At 42.9% G+C, this 22,042-nt stretch overlaps 1 protein-coding gene across 1 annotated transcript in view; it reads left to right on the forward strand.

Moving 5' to 3' along the window:
• Nucleotides 1-22,042, forward strand: part of SLC29A3 (solute carrier family 29 member 3) — a 304,230-nt gene that overhangs the window by 210,341 nt on the left and 71,847 nt on the right. Inside the window, exon 4 of the mRNA XM_086922116.1 lies at nt 4,848-5,074. Within this exon, the coding sequence (XP_086778242.1) occupies nt 4,848-5,074 (227 nt within the window). The remainder of the gene's footprint in view (nt 1-4,847; nt 5,075-22,042) is intronic.

The following is a 22,042-nucleotide window of genomic DNA, read 5'->3' on the forward strand; positions in this document are numbered from 1 at the left end:
GAATCTGGAAGTGGAGGTGTTCGGCGGCGGTGTAGGTGTTGTCGGCGGCGGTCGTGATGCGGATGGTGTTCTTATGGACGATGGCAATGCCGCCTCCGGTCTGGTTGACGCGGTCCCTCCTGATGATCTTGTATCCATCCGGGATGGCGATGGCGATGTCGGGGGCTGAGGAGGCGTTCATCCATGTTTCAGTGAGGAAGGCGACGTCTGGTGATGTTGTGTCGAGCAGGTTCCAGAGTTCGACGGCGTGTCTGTGGACGGAGCGGGTGTTGAGCAGGATGCACTTGAGGTCGCTGCTGGGGTTTGGCTTTGCGTGCGTGGTGCATGTTCGGAGGCAGGTGAACTTGCAGGTTGTGCAGGTGAAGGGTCCGTAGAAGTGTTTTGGGCGGCCTGGCAGCAGGCGGGGTTCCGGCCGGCATTGAGTGCGTTGAGGGCGGCGGCGTCGTAGGTCTGTCGGGTCGTCTTGCGTCGGTGGGGTCCAAGGGTCCTGGCGCTGGGCGCGGTCCAGGAGCGGACGGGCTTACCTTTAGCGCGCCTTCGGCGCGCCAGCTGCGCGTGACCGCTGCGCGTCTGCGCGGTCGCCATTTATGGTGAAGTGGGAGGGAGGGAGGAGCAGCTGGGAGGCGGGAGCGGGGAGGGCACAGAAGGAAAAGGGGCGTGGCCGCTAGCACGGCGGCAGGAAGCGGGGAGCGGGGCGCGGGGCGGGCAGGGGGCAGAGACACAGTCAAACAGTACAGGCAATGCAAAAATATTCAAACACTGTAAATGGGAAATAAAATATAGGTTAGCAAGCCACAGGGAAAAAAAGAGACAAAGGAGACAATATGAAAATCGTCAGAACACGAAGATACGGCGGATGGCGAGGCAGGCTCAGCGAGGCTGCGGGCGGGAGCGGGGCGAGTTGCACACGCAACAGCTGGTGGCCGTGCGCCGCGGAGGTGTCCTGGGAACAGCAATGGGAAAATAGTTGTTTTTACGGGCAGATGCAGGACACCTAAAATAAACGGGAATGGGTTTAGGGAGAGGTAGAGCCCCGCATGATAGAAGATGGGGATAGCATTTTGGAATTAGTGCTTTAAATGTTTACAGGAAAGCAAAGTGTAATTTCTGCACAAGGAGATGGACAGAGGGCAATAAAGTCAAGAATAGGGTTGGAAAAAATCTCCATTCACTGGCTTGTACAGGAAACAAAATGGCACCCCACCACCTCTTCCTCAGAATCTATGTGGACCGGGGAAGGACTCCTGTTTCCTGCTGACACCAAGGAACTGGTGCCACCCTCAAGGGTCAGTTAGTTGACCTCCTGTTAACCTGCTCTAGGGATAGACAAAGTAGAAGGATTCCTAACTCCAAGAGGGCCCATCTGACCATAGAGAAATTAGTCCTTCAGGAGCCCTGGCTCGAGTTAGACCTAGAGCATAGAAACCTGCCTTCAGGATATGGTAGATGCAGAAGTGACTAGTCTTTTGTAGCAGATGCAGAAAAGCGGGACTTAGTCACTATTTCCACCTCTGGATGTCTGGGGCAGGGGGTGATACACAAGATAGACACAGGTTTGTCCCACTTGGAGTTGCTGCTCTGAAAACTTGTTCAACAGGACTTAGTTGTAAATGTATCTGTATCTGAACTGTGGGAGACATGCCGGCTATACCTACCATCCTTGTTCTTCTGTTGGACTTTAAGAATAAGTCTAAAGGAAAAACATTGGTCAAGGGGAAAGTGGTAAATCTATCACAGTGGCAAAGCTACCTCAGTAGATGCGAAATCCAGCATGGCCCGCTCAGCCAATCAGAAAACCAACAGCTTCAGCAGGAGCTTATCAGTGATCGATTTGTCTTGGTGTTCAATTGATTGACATAAGCCATGGAACTTCTCCCGCTGGGGGATGCTGATTTCCTAAAAGTAGCCTAAGCCACAAGGTAAAAACTTTGTGAATAGCTTTGTGTATCCAACTTATTCTCAATCGTGATCGGGCTGGAAATTGTTTCTATGAACCAGTTGACCACAAACTTTTTTTTTTATTAGAGCTTTATTTTTTCTATGTGTTTTTTTACCTTAAACTTAAAAAATGTATATATATGTTTCATGTGATTTGATTTTAATTGTTTTGGTGGCTTTTGGATTAATACGTTTTTCTGTTCTTTTCTAATGTAGGGATTTTTCTGTTTTGTTTACTTGACTTCAAATGGTTGGCACTGTTTAAACCTGACATGCATTCTCTTCAGAACTACCTGTTGCTTTTCCATGGCAACTAGAGTTGAACAGGGTTTTAGTTAGACTTGTGTTGAGAATTAACCGGAGTGTGTTTATTGCAATGGTCAGGATTTCCCCCTCCCAAATTAACCCACTTTCAGACAAGCAGCAAATCATGTTATGAAGCAATCGGAACTGTTTCAGCACAATAGAAAGAATGACTAGATGCATTGCACAGAAACCATATGTAATGCAGCTGATACAGTGTGCCATATTTACCCCAAGAGGGGCTAGCATTGGCAAAGCCAATAGGTCTTGCTTTATAGATCTTTTGGCTTTGCCAATGCAATTTGCCTGTGCTGTTCAGCATCACCACATAGCAAAATTAATCCAGTCACCATATACCCTAAATCTGATGGCCGAGAGGAGAAATCAATCAGGTGCCCTTGATAGATAACATCTTTACCTCTGGCATTCAGAACTTCTGAATCAAACATTCAAGAGGATCCCTTACTGGAAGTCCCAGATAGGCAGGAAAATGAAAGAGCCTGCAGGAAGAGTCGCTCGAAGACTGTGAGGCTTGACTCAAGGGCTTAGCTCTAAAATGACTAACTTCGCCTGTAGATGGACCTAAAGATTGTTGCTGTTGACTCCTCTAATGGGCCTTCCAGCAAGTGTGTGTGGTCTCCCCAGCGCACTTTGCACCCTCTGTAAAAGTCATTGCATGCTGCTAATTCAAGAAATAAAAATGCAGCACTGCCCCTATCCGGAGCCCCTCCACCTTTAACTCTGTGGTTCAGAAGTGTCATTGACGCCCCCACTACCACCACGGCAGCCGAAATAATAGCGAATGCACAAACTGTACTGAAGGTGATGGCAATCAAAACTGAGCCTGGACGTTCAATTCTAGCCAGAAGCTATACTGAGTCCTCATTTGTGTATCACTGAAGTGTGTGACTGGAAGTCTTTGACCATGCTGTGAGAGGTGTACGAGGAATCGATGGACATGTTTGTGGTGAAGTTGAGGCCAAAATAAGTCTTCTGCAAGGTCCAATCTACCTTTTTGCAATCTTAAATAAATGGGTTCGCTTCCTCCAGCGCCACTGTAGTGCGACCTCCCAGACTGGAAGACCTTGAATTTACCTGAACCTCGAAGAAAATCTCAATACTCCACCAGATACATTTTAGTCAGGAATTTTGAGATCATAGTCCTCTCCATTTCACTATATTCCTGCATGATGGCCTTCTTTACCAGAGGAATAGAAGGTATTGATTTGGAAACAGGTCAGCGAAACTGAAAACAATAGTGAATAAATTGTGCTTAAAACCTCCACAGACTCAGAAGGAAAACTGAGACTAACCCTCATGTACTCTAAAACCATGGAAACCCTTGCCATCCATCGGTATAAACTGAGGGTATGGCAGCATGGTGGATTCAGAATCTGCACCATGTTCTGGAAATGTCCACTACGTTAGAGAAGACACAAGACAGCCCAAAAGACCCTGTCTACCAGTATGTTTTTTCCTCCAGTGAAGCAAAGAATCTCGTCCTTTATCTCTTGCCTCAGTCAACGAAGCAGTTCCACAAGTGGAGAAAGTGTAACTAGACGCAGAGGATGTACTTCAGATCATCTTACTGGCTTGTTTTCCTTCCACTGTTGGACAGAATAATAACTCAAACAAATGAACAGGAAATATCACAGGAATCAGCCTAAATGGTACTCAGCCTTGCCTGCCAGATTCCTGACTATTTAGTCGAGTACACCTCTTCTCCAGGACTCTCTACCTTTGACTCACCCCAGTGAACCGTGATGCAGTTTCAATGTTATGCTTCACATTCATAATAACAAAGTAATCCTAAACCAACATGCCCTCCAGCCTTGGTGGTGGGGCATTCTGGTGAAGCGGAACTATGCACACAGCGGCCACCAGAACATAAATGGTTTCCCTTCATTTGTGAAGAAAATCCACCATACCCCGCTGAACCCCCCCCCCCCCCCCCCCAAAAAAAAAAAAACTTCCCAACAGATCCAGCAAGAGACCAGGAAAAGATTCACTATAGAAAGGAGTGTGTAAGTAATGGGAAGCTGCACTTCAAACTAGGCCACAAGGGACAAAGTTAGTACTTAACATCCACACTGTTCAGTTCCTTTCTTCTCCCCTTGTGTTAGAATCATTAGACATCTAGTGTATGGCCTTTTTCACAGGGAAATTATACGCAGTTTTGCCTGCCATCCTCACCACACAGCAACATAATCCCCTACTTGGAATAATTTTATGTCAATTAGTAAGTACAGTGTCATTCCATGACTTAGGCAGTATTTGCAAAGTTTCTTCTTGGATTCAGTTAAAGATAGCTTTACAGTCTACTAAAGTATCTCAATGATTGATTCATTCTGTATATTTAACAGCAATAGGTACATCCGAACAGTGACTGTGTGTAGACACACTTACTGAAACTCACTGTTAGACGAAATATTGCAATATTCCTGTCTTTACTGCCCAAAAGTCTACTCATTTTGAACAGTAGTTGAGGAGGATTGTTGTGGGACTGGGTAGACTGTTCAGAAGAAACTCAAAATGTGAGCAAGTGCAAATAAGATGAATGTCTTTTAATTCTTCTTGTGATGGTTTTGTCTCTACCTTTTGTGCAGGGTGTCGGCTAATGTGCGCATTCTGTCTTCTTTGTTCATCATGCTGCTTGTTTTCCTGGTCACCACAGTGTTGGTGAAAGTGAATACATCACTGTGGATGTACGAGTTCTCTACTGTGACTCTGGTATGTGTGGTCATCATCACTGGCGCCTCAAGCATATTCACAAGCAGCATCTTTGGTGTCACTGGCCGCTTTCCCATGAAGTACTGCCAAGCTGTTATTTCAGGTAAAATTTACAAGACGGATGGAGGGGTGGCTTTCAAAACAAAATTGTTCTGATAATACTTAATTCATGTTATGACTTTTGTACATACATTTTCGCAACAATTTTGTAATATAAACATTGGACCTGATTAACAAAAGTCATTTTGGAGCACCTAATGAAGTACTTTATTAGTACTATTTAATCTACTACAAAATACAATTCACAAACTTATGCCTTGAGATTTACACCTCCGCCTCTCCTATATTTTCATTAAGGAGATTTCCACCCCAGTGGCTGAGCTCTTAGACATTCAAGTATAGGGTTTAGTAATAAATGTGTGAGAGTTATAAGAAAATGGAGAATGACTAGAGAATGGCGGGCGTTAAGGGACTTTGTAAGAAGGGGTTGAGGAACGGACATGCTAGTACAAGGCACTCTTCCCCATAAGATATATATATGTGCTATTTACAAAATGCACTGTTATTTCTACAACAACATTAAAAGTAATAAAACAGACTTAAATGCACTCAAATTCTTCCTTGGGTTTAGGCAAGCACTGGACAACTGGGCAGCGACTGGCACTATAACACACTTGCATATAAAACAGTGGTGACACGCACAGTAAGGATGGGCCTGGGATGGATGCTATTTCTTGCCTCCCTTTTATGTTTTCCTTTCGTCTTTTCTCATTTCTACCTAGTGACAAAGAGTTTTAAAAATGTCGGTAGTTTGTGAGTTCCCCTGACTGCCCGCCAATCCTTCACCAAAATAATGCAGACAGTCCCCCATGCAATCGCCCCAATCAAAAACATAACCTGGTGTCTAAAATGTCGGTCTTTGCTTAAACCCATAGAAACCCCACGTCTCATTCAGAAGACCTATGGAATCATAGGTTTGGGTTAAGCTTTGTTCTGTGTGAGTAAGAGCAGAGGAAACTACCATATTTTGATGGAAGAAATGTTGAAAGTCTGACAAATATCTTGTTCAGTGCATAGTCCCAGTCAGTCAGGGTAAGTATGATCTGTCACCCAGCAATAGAAATCCTTACAATGTGTTGATTTTATAAATATATTGTATGTTTTAATTTTGTCCAGTGGTGTTAACGTGGAAAAAAAGAAAGGTCCCCTAAATAGGCATTTTGCTTCCATTTGCTCGCCAAATTTCCAAAATACACTAAGAACCAGTTTATTGTTTATGGAAACTTGAAATCATGAAAAAGACATAAATGCATGGTACCCCAAAGCTCCAGAGATCCAACAGAGGCCTTTCTTGAGAGCCTCAGCGAAGATATGCGAAGGGCACTGATAATATGGGTGATAGAGATTCTCTGTATTAGTCTTTGCTGAAGTGGTGGTAATGTCTTGGATGGGATGTACTCTTGCACTAACGGCTTGAGGGAATGACCATGTTTGCAAAAAACAACACTAAAAGTGTGAAAAGCATATTGTTCTGAGTGTTCTACTGGCCATCCAGTTGGGCAATGGAAGCCTGGCCTGGTTCCCTTTGTCATACAAAAGTTGAAAATATATAATTTTTATACTTTGCATTTCGTCCTAAATTTTATATCTGTCGTAAAATGAACATTGCACTTCAAATAGTGATTCTGCCACGATTTTATGGCTTGCATGAATAATACATAATTGATTATGCTGACTACTTTCCAGAGGAATACCCCTGCGTATTTAGTATTGATGGATTCCTGACATTCAAAGTAACATTCCCTTGATTAGCATTCCAGGATTTATATTTGCCCATGTGAAAAATACAACAAAATATTGAACAAATTGGTTGAAAAGATGAAAATATCTCCACACCTTTCATTGTATCTTCAGGGTACAGTGAGCTATTGATGTAGGGTTTGCAGCAATACACAACTCTGTGTGTGTGTGGGTGTGTGCATGTGTGTGTGTGTGTGTCACAAATAAAAACTCCTCATGCACCCACAAATGTTCATACAATAGCGTTTCTTCAGTGGAATAAAAAAGCAAGGTGGCACAGGGCCATTAGTTTCAGTAAGCTTCCTTTATTTTATTTCCATACTGTGCAAACAAACAAGAGACCTACTCGTTTCTGCGTGAGCCTTCCACAGGGTCATAGAGTTTCTTAATTTAGAGTGCCAGATTTAAAGGAGCAAACCTCCCCCCACCACCAATAAAAATACTACACTAACTGGGACATCTGCAAATATCATTCATCAATTTTTTTTTGTGGTCTTCAAAAGAGATATTCATTTTTCTGCACAAGTTGTTTCTTCAAGATATATTCTTTTACTGCAAAATATATTCTCAGGAAGCATTTTTAAGATTATGTTGAAAAGGTATTTTTCAAACAACAGGGTACATCTCAGGGATCTAATTTGCAAGATCTATATCCACCACACTGTTTGCTACAATTTATGATATGTAATTTATAATTTGTAATTTCCTTCCGTTTCTCTCTCTTCCATTTACTTGAATGTCAGTAAAGTACCTTAACACCTTAACTGCTGTGGCAATTCCGCCGCAGTGCGGGCGTTCTGAAGGGTGGGCAGGGCTGCGACGGCCTTTATAAGTCAAATCAACCAAGAAATCCAAATTCATGCAGAATAACAGTATAGTTTTATATTTAAAACGTTTGCAGCACAGTTACCTTACTACTTCAATTCTCATTAATCAAAAAACATCTCTAAAAGCACAATCTATAAACTGCAATTATTTTCCTCACAGAATATTGCAGGTGCAATAAACAAGTGCTCTAAGATGAAGAAGGGAAGAAAGAAGAGAGAAATTAGAGAGGAAGGAGGTGAAAAGGGGAATCAACAGGAGAGCGCATGGTGAGATCTGAGTGGCTGTCGACACTTCAACCAGGAAGAGTTGGCAGCGGTCTTGGGGCTCCTACTCAGCTGAGTCCCAAACAAAAGCTTCAAACCGTGGGAACCAGTGGCCCCTCAGTACTATTGAGGGGACATACCATGGAGAATGTGCTGCCAGAGTCTGCCTCTCTCAATTATACGTACTATTGGCAAAATTGAGAACATCCAATTTCCACCTGTTTGAGCAGTTGATTGAACTACCAGCACCTCCCCTGGATGCAAATAAACGTTTTCCTGCTAACTCCATTCAGAAGAACCAATTTTTCGAGGGGGGATTTGGGCAACCCCGTTCTGCCAAAGATGGCACTTTCACTTTCATTCCCAGGCACTAAAGTGCTGTGTGGAACTATGGAAGTAGGGCAAGGAAATTGAAAAGTCTCATTTATAAAAGTGTTAGTGACTGATCCCTGGTATATTTATTTTGCATACTGATCTAAGGATGATGTTGTCTGACTAGTCATATTAGTATAAGGAAGCATCTTAATGACATACCTCTTTAAATAAAGTACAAAATCTCAATGAAATCCTTAAAGTGCAAATGCATTACAGTACACTGTGTCTTTCATCTTTTAAATATAAAAGAAATTGTTCCTTTAAGTAATGTGGAAATCTCAATGAAGTCTTTAAGGTGCAAATGCATTACAGTACACTTTCTTATCTTTGATCTTTCAAATATAAAATGAAAAGGGTCTTTAAATAAAGTACAACACCTCAATTTGATCCTCAAAGTGCAAGTACATTACAGAGCATCTCACATCTATAAAGTGCTTCTTTCTGCTAATCCTGTCCAATACCCATTTGATATTATTTGCAATATTTTGTAAGAATTAAAGCCTGTATCTCAAATATATTTCAATATTCAGACTCAAATAATTATTTAAGTTCGATAATAAAAAGTTCTTATAAACAGATATTCTTTTGAACAAGTTTCAGATAGAGCACCATTGTCAATGGTCATAGAGGATCAAAACGGTGGTCACGTGTACATGGAGCTCTGCATCTGCATTTAATCCTCCAGTACGTTCAATTAATATTATCCACCTCGATTCTGCTCTTCGTAATTCCAATTCTCTTTTCCCGCCTCTTATCTTTTTGGGCATGTGATGTAGTCCATAAAACCTCATGTTGTTTATTTCCCCGTTATGTACATCCCGGATGTGCTTTGCCATATTGTACAAGAGATCTTTGTTCCGCATTGCCCATAAATGTTGCAGAAAACATAGTTTTACTTTATTCACAATACTTCCAATGTATTTCTGCCTTCATGAGCATTATAAAACATAAAACACAAAACTCTTTCACACGTAATCCACTCAGCTATTTTTTTATGGCATCATTGAATTATTTCAAATTCGGTTACATTAAGACCATAAGCACATGCTTTCCATTTTTGATATGTTTCATATTTGACATTTCCAGAAACCTCGTTTACTATTGGATAGCCAGTTTCCTATTTCAGTCTTCTTTGTTGATTTCTCAGGATCATAGAAGCTTCTCATTAAAAGAACTCCTAGTGATGCCGTTTTCCTGCAGGTGATGTTAGGGACTTCTGGCAATAAACCCTTCAAATCATCATCCATGTGTATACCTTTCCAGTTGTCTTTTGGTAGCTTTTTGATCTCAACATTGGAAGTGCCATAATCCATAATATGCATAGTCACTTCATTATTTTCTTTTTCAAATTTTGTTTTTATAGCCAAGACATTTTCTCTTTTCTGCTTGCTTTCTTGCTCTGTGAAGTAAATCATTAAACATCTGATTAGGGTATCTTCTATGTTTGAAGTAATCATACATTTCCATGGGCTCTTTTTGAAATTGTTCACCCTCCGAGCAGGTTCTCCGAGCCCTGAGAAATTCCCCATACGATACACTCCATTTTAAACCCTTAGGGGTGACCACTATTTGCATGTAAAATGCTATTAGTACTCTTCACCTTTCAGTGCATCTTGGTACAAATTTTGTCTTTTCTGGTCTATATTCCAATATCAAGATAACTTATCTCCTTGTGACTTATTTCTTATGTAACTTAGACCTTGTGTGTTATCCTCTAGGAATTTTAGGAAGCTCTCCAGTACTTTTCTCTCTCTATCCCAGATAATAAACCGGTATTCAATGAAACGGACCAATAGTATTATTTTTTTCTTTTCCTTGCATGATGACTTTTGTCCGTTCCATGCAACTTCAGCTTCCCGTCATAAGGTTCGCATAAGTCGGGGCAAATGATGTCCCCATTGCCGTTCCCTGTATCTGTAGGAATGTTCTAGAAGACATAAGGAGCGAGACTTCAAAAAGTATTACATGCCCCCATCCCATCTTGGTGTTGAATATATATAACTACCTTTACCCAACAATTAATCTTTTTTTTTGCTTTCCTAATAACTTGGGCCCATTTGATGAAACTTCTCAAAAATGTCAAGCCAGTTTAGCACTCACTTCAACCGCAGTTTGAAAAGTTTTGGTGTGATTCATCAAGAGGGGAGACTAGAAAAAGGTGGGGGGTCCCAAAACACAATTTCCCCATGCAGTGTCTATGGGTATATTGCAGTTTTTAGACACAACTACAGCCCAAACTGCCGAATGGAATTACACCACAGTTTGCAGAAAGGTAGATCCTGATCCAGAAAGAGCGATTTTTTGTAATATGGTGTAAATGTATTCAGTAGTTTTGGAGTTATTAATGAAATATAGATATTTGAGCAGAGCCTAAGCACAGATCTCATGGTGAGATCTGATTTGCTGTCAACACTTCAACCAGGAAGAGTTGGCATCCGTCTTGATGCTCCTACTCAGCTGAGTCCCAAACAAAAGCTCTCGTTCATGGGAACCAGTGGCCCCTCAGTACTAGCGAGGGGACATACCATGGAGGCTGTGCTGCCAGAGCCTGCCTCTCTCAATTCTACGTACCATTGGCAAAATTGAGAAAGTCCAATTTCCACTTGTTTGAGCAGCTGATTGAACTACCAGCACCTCCCCTGGATGCAATTAAACGTTTTCCTGCTAACTCCATTCAGAAGAACCAATTTTTCGAGGGGGGATTTGGGCAACCCCATTCTGCTAAAGATGGCTCTTTCATTCCCAGGCACTAAAGTGCTGCGTGGAACTTTCTCTGCAGTGACGGCTATCATCTATGGGGAGGAGGGGGATGGGCATTAGCACGTGCGTGCAAAATAAAATAAAAACTTATCAAAGGCGACGTCCCCCACTCTGGTCCTTTACTTTCCACGGGAAATGGATGCAGCAACTACCTTTGACCAATTATGGCACTGCTTTCATGCTGCATGAGAGCAGCCTCAGTCAGCGCTCCATAGATCTCTGGAGGTCTGCACTTGCTCTGACCCAGCTTTTTTAAAACAGCTGGGTTGGAAATATTTAAAGTGCGCATGTGTGGCTGGCCATCGCAAGACTGCTGGCCAAAAAGACATCTGCTCTTTAAACAGTGCATAGACAGCCCACCCTCCTCCCTGCTGCTGTCATTCAGCAGCGGCACGCTCCCGCCTGACACTCTGTTCTAGACGGGCAATGAAAAATCAAATGGTAGCAAATTATCATTTTATTTTTCATCTCTTGGGTTCTGGGAGGATTTTAAGTGAAGCAACGCTTCGCCGCTTCAATGGAGGAGCCACCCCTGCCTCTGTGGTGTTTTTCCCCTTTAAAGTAAAGAGAGGGATAACCAAAGGCGGAGAAGGGGGGATCGAGAGAACAAGAGTTTTTGCCATGCTAGAGATAAAGCATGCAATTAAACTGCCCCTTTTCAGCAGTTCTAAGAAAGTTTGGTTGAATTGGGGTATTTGTCTGCTGCAACAACACTGCAGAGAGTCGACCAGGGGTTTAGATCCATGGCTATGCAGTGGCGTCACATGACCCTCGAACTGCCACCCAAATGCGTGCAAATAGCGCTTGTATTTATTGTCCTGTTCGTGGACTTCTGCGAGGTTTCATTGCTCTGTGTGAATAAGTACCTCTTTTGATATGGTTAGCCCCTCCACACTTTTTGCCTGGAAAATTATACAGTTTTGATCGAAAGTCCACAGGGTCCTGTGTCCCTGCCAACCAGGTCCCCTGTGCCAATGTGCCTTCCCTAAAAAGTATACCATGATTGGCAACTTTAGACCCCCTGTAAGTCCCTTGCTAATAGTATCATGGTACCTAGGGCATTGGGACTGAAGATGGCCCCCCAAGAGACCCCTCACCAAGGCAATCAAACTACTACTGCAACCTGCATGCCTTGGTGCAGAGAAAAAACAAATCATCCAAAAGGCTGTCACCTTCATCACTATGAATGTCCTTATGCCCCTCTCCCTTCTTTTTCTTTGCTACTTAACTGAACCTTGCCTAGTGCTGATTCTTCATCCTGAACCCTAAGACTGTAAGTTATATTCTTACCTGCAAAACCTCCTTCTTGTTTTCCTCCCATATGTTAACATTGATGAACAGAAAATCACTCTGTGTCCACTTTTTAAAGTGCACAGTATTTCTCATGAAAAACGTACTTACCTTTTTATGTATTTCTTGGTCTTAAAATAAATCTTGAAAGAAGCTTATTTTTGTAAAATTGGTGTGGATCTCCTTTTTGAGTCATGTGGGATTTATTAATCACTGTGTGCATAACAAATGTCTTGCACTCCTCTGTGTTAGGCCCAAGGCTGCTTGACCACACTACCACAAATAGAGCACTTTGGGTTTACATTGAATCCTGTACACTTCTGGAGAATCTCTGTACTCTTTGCATGATAAAACCACCTAGTGGTATATCACATAAAGTGCAAACTTCCTATACGCGGCCAATTGTATCTCCCCAGACTTTATTTTACATCCCAAAGCGACTTCTATCCTCAACTGCGTTTTAAGAGGATTTGCCAATTAGGGGCTATATACTTTGAGTAATCTCTGGAGGGTTTTGGACAACTTTTTCTGAGAGTGAAAAAACACATTTTAAATTATCCCAAGCGACAGTGCTTTATGTGGCCCTTGGCAGATCCCCTCATGTGCCCGACCCGGCACCAGTTGCAAAGCAAATCAAAACTGATTTCCAAACAGCAAGATAGTAGTGGTGTTTCGGGATGGCACTGGTCAATAATCCAAATCTTATAGTTCTCCTATGCCCACTGCTGAAGTTCTGACTGCCCTCAAAACTCAATCATTGGTAAATGTTTTCTCATTGGTAGGAGGGAAACCTACTTTACTTGTTAACATAGAACTCTCCAATTCGAATATCTGTAATCACTATTTTGTTTTCAATTACTTTTCCCTATCACACTGTTAATTTCCATGCGTTGGTGTCTTTTTCCATGCAAAGTTCTTTTTATTTAGTATCCAGTACATAACACTTGAAACAGACCCAGCCAGCTTTTCATCCCTTAAACGGACTTCATCAGGGCAATCAGATTTTTCCTTTCAATTATTCTCAGTTTAGAGACTGGTCTCTGTTTGAGCAGCCTTTCGGCGTGTGTAACAGAGTCCGATCTAAGCTAATTGCCCTGATGAAGTCCCTATAAGGGATGAAAGGCGTTGGCTGATTCTGTTTTAAGTGTTATAGAATTGGATACTAAATAAAAAGAACTTTGTATGGAAAAAGACACCAACTGCTGGAAATTAAGTGCATGATGCAGAAACGTAATTGAAAACAAATCAAAGCAGATGCCTGCTTAATTTATAAATGCATACATGAGTTCTTGATACAACAAAAGTGATAAGGTGCATGAAGAAGGGGATAAGGTGCATGAAGAAGGGAATAATGTGTGTTTAAGTTTTTAAGGTTCCATCAAAATATATCCAGGAAAAGCTACTTGTGCTTAAAATTAACAGACTCAAACTGTTCGAATGTACAGTTCTTGAGTTTTATGACAAGTCTGTTTAAGGACAAGGATACAAAGAAACCAATTTACCATTAAAATATAGAATTGTTATATTGTGCTCACTAATCTTCTACCATAAAAATATATAGTGAACGAATCCATAACCATACTTTCATAAAGATTGTTGTGCAGTGTGTGTAACATAAATGAACATATGACGTCCATTTTATAACAAATCCCAAAGGTGGATGTGGAAGAGTCAAGGGGCAGCCATCAAGTTCCCCCCTCTCGCCCAGATTCCTTGGAGAAAAACTCTTCGACTGTGCCACTCACATGTTAATTAAGTTATATCTAAACCTAATAGCAGTTTATTCAAGCACCACTCGACTATGCGGTCACACAGACACGGATCCTACCTTTAAACATCTTACTTTGTGTTAACACGTTGAGTAATTAACTCTCCAGTAACCATTTAATGGTGCAAACAAATATTTTCTGCCGACCAGATGATTATTGGTGGGTGGAAAGAGGCATGCAACCTGCATACTTGGAGACCTTAAGCTGACTTGGGTAAATTAACCACATAAAGAGTCATGCATTTGCAAGCGTTGGTGACCAACAGGGCACAGTTTGTCTGGCCCTGAATGAAGGTATGTTGAACTGTCTTTCGCTATCTTTTGTCGGAGATTACGTAACTCTGCGTCCTGCCAGTGATTTGTAGTGGGAGTGGAGCGGCGTAATTTTGATCTCATTCTGCTATACCGTAGGAGTGCTTCATAATCATGCATAGTTAGCATTCGAATATAATCTGTGTGATTAATGTTAGTAAAGAAAATGGAATATTACATACTTAAAGTACTCCACTGGAAGATTAATGAGACACTATCATTGTGTGCATAGAACCTGACTAATAAAGGTCTATGTAACATTTACATATTAATATGACAGGAGGAGTTAACGTCTACAATGTCTCATTGTGAGGTTGATAAAATAGAATGTGTATGCTTAGACTTCTGTTTAAACATTTAAACGTGTAACAAGAACTAATTTCATGCAGGTGCATTTGGAATGACATCTTCGTTATTCTTTACAATGCATTCTTGTATTAAGAAGCTGCATTTATTATATGTGTAGAAATGTGCACGCATTCTGTAACCTTGTACACTGCTAAGCTGACATAAGAGTGTGCCTTGAGAAACCGTTCAGTTCAAGCTCATGTTTAAAGTCTAACATGTAATTCGTAATTAACCTTCAATGTAGAATGTATTTGGTTGAATTTTGTTTCCACTGCAGGTGTGGACATAGCCTCATTAGTTAGCATAGAAGGGTTTTGTTTCATTAGATAGTAAGGTGTGAGAAGAGGAAAAACAGGATATCCAGTCGATCCAGGCTTCTGGCTCATTCGGCAATCTCATCATCATCACCCATGAAATACAAGAAGCCCTGTCAATGCGGGATGATATGGAAAAATATATCTCACAGACTCCCCTTCGAGCCGCAAAGTCCCAGTTACTTAATGATTACAAATGCGTCCCTTCACGGAATTGGGGGGGGGGGGGGGGGGGCACATCTTCAAGAACTGGAGATTCAGGGAAAATGGAATGACCAAGAAGCACAGATGCCCATCAGTCTTCTGGGGCTGAATACAGAGTTTCTAGGATTAAAGGCTTTCCTCCCCAGAATCTGTGATTTTTCTATTCTAGTGAGAACGGACACCACCACCACAATGTTTTATCTGCTTAAACAGGGAAAAACAAGATCACAGATTCTATCATCACAAGCTCAGAAGATATGACAGTGTCTTCTGAAGCACAACATCGCACTTCAGGTGGAACATGTCCCCAGTGTACGCACCACTTGGGAAGACTCTGAGCAGGTCCACGAGTCAATGCCACAAATGGGAATTAAATGAAGTCCAGCTCGCCCGGATCTTTAGAAGATGAGGTACACCATAGTTGCATCTGTTTTCAGTTCTGAACAACAAAAAATGTGAAAAGTTTGCCAGCAGATTCCCTCAGAAGGGATCGTGGAGGAATGCTCTTCATCTTCGTAGGACAGGAACGTTTGCTTTTGAATTTCCACCATTCGCTCTCATAACAAGAGTACTTCGCTTGGTGAAGTCAGAGCCTTGTCATCTGATTCTAGTAGCCCCGGCATGGGCAAAACATTTTTATTTTCAGAGCTGCTAAAGATGTCAGTGCCCCTCACGTCTGCTTCCCACCTATCCACACTCTGATTTTCATGATCAAGGGTCAGGTTGGACGCCCTCAGATAGAGTCTCAGAATTTATCTGATTGTCTCCTCATGACCAGTAATTTGAATCCCTAGATATTCCTCAAGACTGTTCTAGACATTCTCGATCACGCAAGAGCTTTCACCACTGATAAAACGTATGTCGCAAAATGGAAGAGATTCAGTCACTTATGCATAGACAACAATCTACACCCTTTACAATGTACACTGGATCAGCTATTATCATAATTGCTCCAGTTGGCAAGATCACGATTTGCACATTCCTCTATAAAAGTACATTTGGCGGGAATCAAGATAGCGATGAAAGACTGGACATATATGACATTGGTCTTCCAAGGGGATAAAGGAATTAATGAAAGGATTCTTCAGGGTGTTTTTGCTGATAAAGCGTCAAGCAGTTCCTAAGCAGTTAAATACAGTCCTTGCTCAACTTATGAGGCCACCTTTTGAGCCTATGCATAAGGCAGACATCAAATGTGTCTCCTGGAAGACAGTGCTCTTGAGATGCTCTGGCATCAGCCAGGAGAGTAAGCGAGATTCATGCATTCTCAGTCTCAAAACCCTTTGTTCAGTTCAAACAGAAAAAGCTGCTACTGAGAACAAATCCAAAATTCATACCTAAAGTTTCAAGATCATTCAATCTGAATGAGCCCATTATATTACCAACGTACTTCCGGGATCCATCATGTCCGGCTGAGAAGCCTCTCCACACGCTGGATGCCAGGCTCTGTTTGAGATTCTTTATTGATACAACGAAAACTTTTTGGAAATCGGATCAATTGCTCATATCCTTCACACCACCCAGAAAGGGGTGCGCTCTAACAAGAACATAATATCCCATTGGATATCAACGGCTATTTCTTTTTGCCATGACAAGGCATTAAAAACGCTGTTGTCAAAGGTGACTGCCCACTCAGCATGAAAGATGGTTACATCCACAGCTTTATTCACAAGAGTTTTACTCCCAGACATCTGTAGAGCAGTGACATGGTCAAATGCCCATAATTTTACCAAACACTACTGTTTGGACACACATGGAAAGGAGATTTGGCAGTTGGGCAAGCAGTGTTACGTTGACTGTTTCATTAAAGTACACGTCATTTCCTAAACTTACATATGTTTATTCTTTATTTAGATGATTATATGGCTATATTTTCGAACTGGGGTTTATAAAGTTACATATATGGTAAGGATATTAGGAATATATTGTTCTCTCTTAACGATTTACATGCATTTTCTTTCTCTATAAATTGTTTATAGAACTTCCTGTCCTAGCAGAGAAGGTGTCCATGCTTTAAAAAATTTAATTTTACAATGTTGTACTGCTTAGTATTCTGATTCAAGCGTGTGAATCTATGAAAGATTCAATACTGGTGAAAAACAAATTACTTACCTGTACACTGTGGTTCTCCAGTATTGAGATCTTTCATAGATTCACAGGCGGCCCTCCCACCTCCCTGTTTTAGGCTGGCCACTTATTCCTCATGATGCTTATGTGGTTGTTCACACTTTTGCTCGAAATCTGAGGTCTGGTGGCACCGCAGGGGCTTGTGGTCTCAGGAATAGAACTTCATTGGCTGAATTTTGGTCATTTATAAGGATAAAAATGGTTTAGCAAAATTCAGTTGCTTTTGCAATGGTTTTTAATGTACTCCTTTTTGTACTGTTTAATAAAGTACAGTGGGACTCCCAGCATGACGACAGGAAAGATTCAAGCATGTGAATGTATGAAAGATCTAAATACTGTAGAATCACAATGTACAGGTAAGTAACTCGCTTTTTATTTTTCATTGTCACTTACCATGCATCAATTTTTATGGTACATTTTAATGAAGGAAAATAGGTATTATAAGAAAGTGTATTTTAAAAAACAAAATGGAACCTAAATGACAAACATTCAATAAGAACTGAAAAATTGAAATTGTTTGGAATTTGACTCAAAATAGCACCAAAGCAAAGTGCCAATGGTAGTCAAATGTCACAGTAGATCAGGCGAGATATGAGGCCGACCGCGAAAAAGCACTGCTCAGTACATCAAGTAGAATTTCCCCATTAGGGCCTAAAAGTATGGAAGTTTGAAAAGTTGCTAAGTCCCAATCTGAAAAGGGACTATGTCATTGTTCTGAGGTAAAACTCTTCTCTTGTGAGGTAAACCTGAAATTCAGTCGACATCATGAAACTGCTGGTCGGATACTGTTTGCTGTCACTCCCCTTAAAGCTGTCAAGCAAAAGTTTTGAAAAAGTTCACAAACATCCTTTGGTGTCCAAACAACCAAAGAAGTACACTTCTAAGACGTCCATGATCTCAGGAAGAGCAGTTGGAGACTCTCAGTGTATTTGGTAGAGTGCAACAGTAAATTCCAGTCCAGGTCCAGTTGCTACTGTTAAGATGGAATTCCTCCCAAAAATGTCCTCTTCAGCTTTTTTATATTTGTGAAGCCACTCGGGATTAACCTTATAATCCTTGGAGATCTTTCCGTGTCTGGATTTTAAGTGGAAAGAGGTCCAACCTCCTCAGGTTTTTCTCACAGGCCACATATGCAAGTGTACTCCATTGGGTATCCTTTTAGAAGTCCAGCAGTGTTCTGTGAAAGGGTGGGTGAGGGTCCAGTTTTGTAGGGTTCACAAGCCTGTGGGCGAGGCATACCATAAGACAGTCCTTGTCTTGATCAATTGAGTAAGGGTTTTAATGCCCTGACTACCTACTTTTGCAGACGTTTCTCTATGCTTTACTGCAAACAGCCCAATGTGCAACATGTCAGGGACTACACTAAATGTGGGCTCTAAGAGCTGTGGGTATTGGTGGAGAGTGTACTATAGTAATGGTAGTGTTCTTACACATCTAACTCTCTTAAGTACCTATTAAGTGATAACAAGCTGAGTGACTTTGTTTCCTTCTATTTTATTTAGGTGTAAGGCTCCAGATAGCTCCTAGCCAGGATAATCAAACAAAAGGAGGCCTTATGCTTGCTTAACTTCAGCCTTTGTTATGGGCTCACCTGGAATCTGATAAGCCCCCTCCCCGCATACAAGTTGCTGCTCGAAACAAAATGCAGGTGGCGTCAAAATGTGTAACGGTGGTTGAAAATTACATCGGGACAAGCTTAGTATATTTTTGTGGAGCCCAACCTCTGGGCAGGGTGTATGGCGTTACCCTTTGAAAAGAGTGGGTAGACACCGTCTACCCGCATGCTCCCTAGACTTGTGCCTTGGGTAGGACCAATGCAGAGTCCTTCAGCAGCCAAACAGGTGATATACAACAATTATCCCAGCATTCTAATTTCTAACGATGAAGGCACACCTCTCTTCCTCACTTGTTTTTCCCGCCGTTTCACCTGCCCAAATTGTGGAGATTAAAAGCAGTGGGGACAAGTTGCTGTAAGCAACAAGTGGCCTAGGGAAGCACACAAAGGTGGCAAGTCTTTGAAGCTTCCCCTTCGTGGACCCTGCCCATCCTGGGGGAGGAGGCTTGGCACCTCGTCTCAGGATGTGCATTGTTTCAGGGTCCCGAGAGCAGCAGGCTCTCAACCCAGGGGTCCAGAAACATGTCTGGTGGTGGCAACTGAAAGCAGCCGCTCAGCCTGGACACTGTGTGCATTTTTCATTAAATCCCACACTGGCATCAGTGTGGGTTTAATATACTGAGAAGTTTGATACCAAACTTCTCAGTTTTCAGTGTAGCCATGATGGTGCTGTGGAGTTTGTAATGACAAACTCACAGCACCATATACTCTTTATGGCAGCAGGCACTTACAATGTCTAAGAATGGACGTAGACACGGTAGGGATACAGAGCTCATGCACCTGTAGCCTCCCCACTGGTATAGGGCACTCAGCTAGAGGTGTGACTGATCTATGCCAGGGCAGTGGGTTGTAGGCATGGCACACTGCCATATCGACTCTTCACTTTGTTCTGCACCAAGACATGCAGCCTGCAAAGGCAGTGTGTGAGTGTAAAGGTACAGTACCTCTATGGGTGCTCAATAAATGCTTCAGCCCTCTGAGGCCTTCCCTGGTCATAGTGCCCTGGGTACCTGTGGTACCATTTACCAGGGGCTGACCTGTGGCCAGAGATGCTAATTGGGTTTGGGTTTCAATGCCGTTTTAGGGAAATAACATAGGCCCTGGGTACCTGATTAGCAGGAGGCCAGGGCACACTCGTTAAAGCACATCAGCAGTTCGGTAAAAGTGGAGGCAACCATGCAGAAAGAGGGCTCTTTCTCAGAACCCACACCTACATATCCCTCCACAACACCGGACCCAAATACCTCCATGAAAGAGTCTCCTTCCACATACCCAAAAGGAACCTCGCTCCGGCGACCTCGCCCTAGCAGAAACCCCGCGCATTCGCAGAACCAGAGCGGGTGGTGGAGCCTACTCCTACATCACAGCCTAAGCCAGGAATGAGCTCCCAGTCAATATCAGGCGCTCCCCTACTCGGCACACCTTCAGGAAGAGCCTAAAGACCTGTCTTTTTTGCTGAATCAAAGCTGCATCCCAAACGTCCCCCCCTCCCCCCCCCCCCAGCGCCTTGAGACCCTCACGGGTGAGTAGCGCACTTTAAAACCCCCCATTGATTGATTGATTGATGTGGAAGGCGCCTTAGGAATTTTAGATTTTAAGGACCCTTTATAGTGGACTTTGAAGAAACCCTGTGGAAGCTAGAAGGTTGAAGAAGCACCCCACCCATGGATACCGAGGTACCCAAGTTACATATCCAGGGAAGCCGGGTTCAAAGGTCCGAAGTGGTGTCGGAAACCGCAGTCGAACCCAATTGAGGACTTCGAAGAAGAGCCACTGCTGGAAGGGTAGAAAGTGTCCATTGGAATCCAAACGTAAATTCTTGTCGAGGAGTACCTGAAAGCAGAGGGGACGGAGTCTGGGTCCCTTGGGTGTGACCAGGGGCTCGGTAGACGAATGCCCACCTATGTCGGGTGCTTCAGGATAGTTGACGGGGGCCGTAACTCTGCAGCTGCAGTGACCAGGCAACGTCGAGGACGACCAGGAGCCGGATATGAGCTGTCCCAAGAAGGATGTTGATTACTGAGGGGTCGGTGTCAGGCCGGAGCACCAAGAAGCCTTGGCAACTGCAACCCACGCAGAAGGTCAAAGAAGTGTACGGTTCGGACCAGCAGGGCCCAGGAGACTCACCACATAGTCAGGGCAGGCCCGAGCAATAAGGGGAGCCCAAGGAAAACAAAGATGACCCTCAATTGGATCAACAGGCCTGAGGCACAAGAGTCGCGAGAGGACCTCGAGCAGCTTTACAAAACAGCAGGCCATGGAGCACTTGGTGCGAGGTGGTCGAAGATCTTGGTAGGAGAAGTTGCCAGAGGTTGGAGCTACACGGAGCCCAATGCATTTGTTGCAGAATTACCAACACGCATTGCACTTGCAAAAGTATGCAGTGCACAGGGGTTTGGGTATTGCAGCCCCCAGGAGGTATTCTGACCTCAAACTTGGTGAGAGCAGCTCGGGCCTCGAGGGACATAGGAACCCACCTCCTGTGTTGCTGGGACCTTTGGAGTCCGTAGGAGCTTGGGAACAGCAGAACGGTCAGCAGTGTTGCAGTGCCTACAAACACAGGGGAGTGACTCCTTCACTTCAAGGGAGATTATCTTCAGGTTTCTTGGATGTTCCACAGGTCCTGCACAGATCCTGTATGGTGCACAGGCACAGACGATGCAGCAGACTGAGAGGGAGATGAAGTCAGGCCCAAACGAAATCTAGGGAAGTCTAGAGTGCCCAGACGGTTGAAATGCAGTGACGCTCTGTTATGGCTGTCTTTTTGCTAGCTCTTTGGAGAAGGAGAATGATGGAGAGTGACTCCAGCCTATCACCCCCATAGCATAGGGATTAGGCCGATAGACAGGGACCCTGTCTTATATACATAAAGGCATTTGCGTGTTATTTTCCTTAGAGTAAGGCTTATGAATTTAAGTGAGGGGTTAGATATATAAGTATTAGTCATGATTCACTCATTTGCTAACATGCCGATCTGTTTTTCATGGAGCTATGCATATTATGGGCTCCGTAGGCCTTAAACGAGACAGACTCCATTTTGCTTTCTGCCCGGTAGCTCGAGAAGGCT

This window comes from Lissotriton vulgaris, chromosome 5 (genome assembly GCF_964263255.1).
Source record: "Lissotriton vulgaris chromosome 5, aLisVul1.2, whole genome shotgun sequence".
NCBI classification, from domain to species: Eukaryota; Metazoa; Chordata; class Amphibia; order Caudata; family Salamandridae; genus Lissotriton; species Lissotriton vulgaris.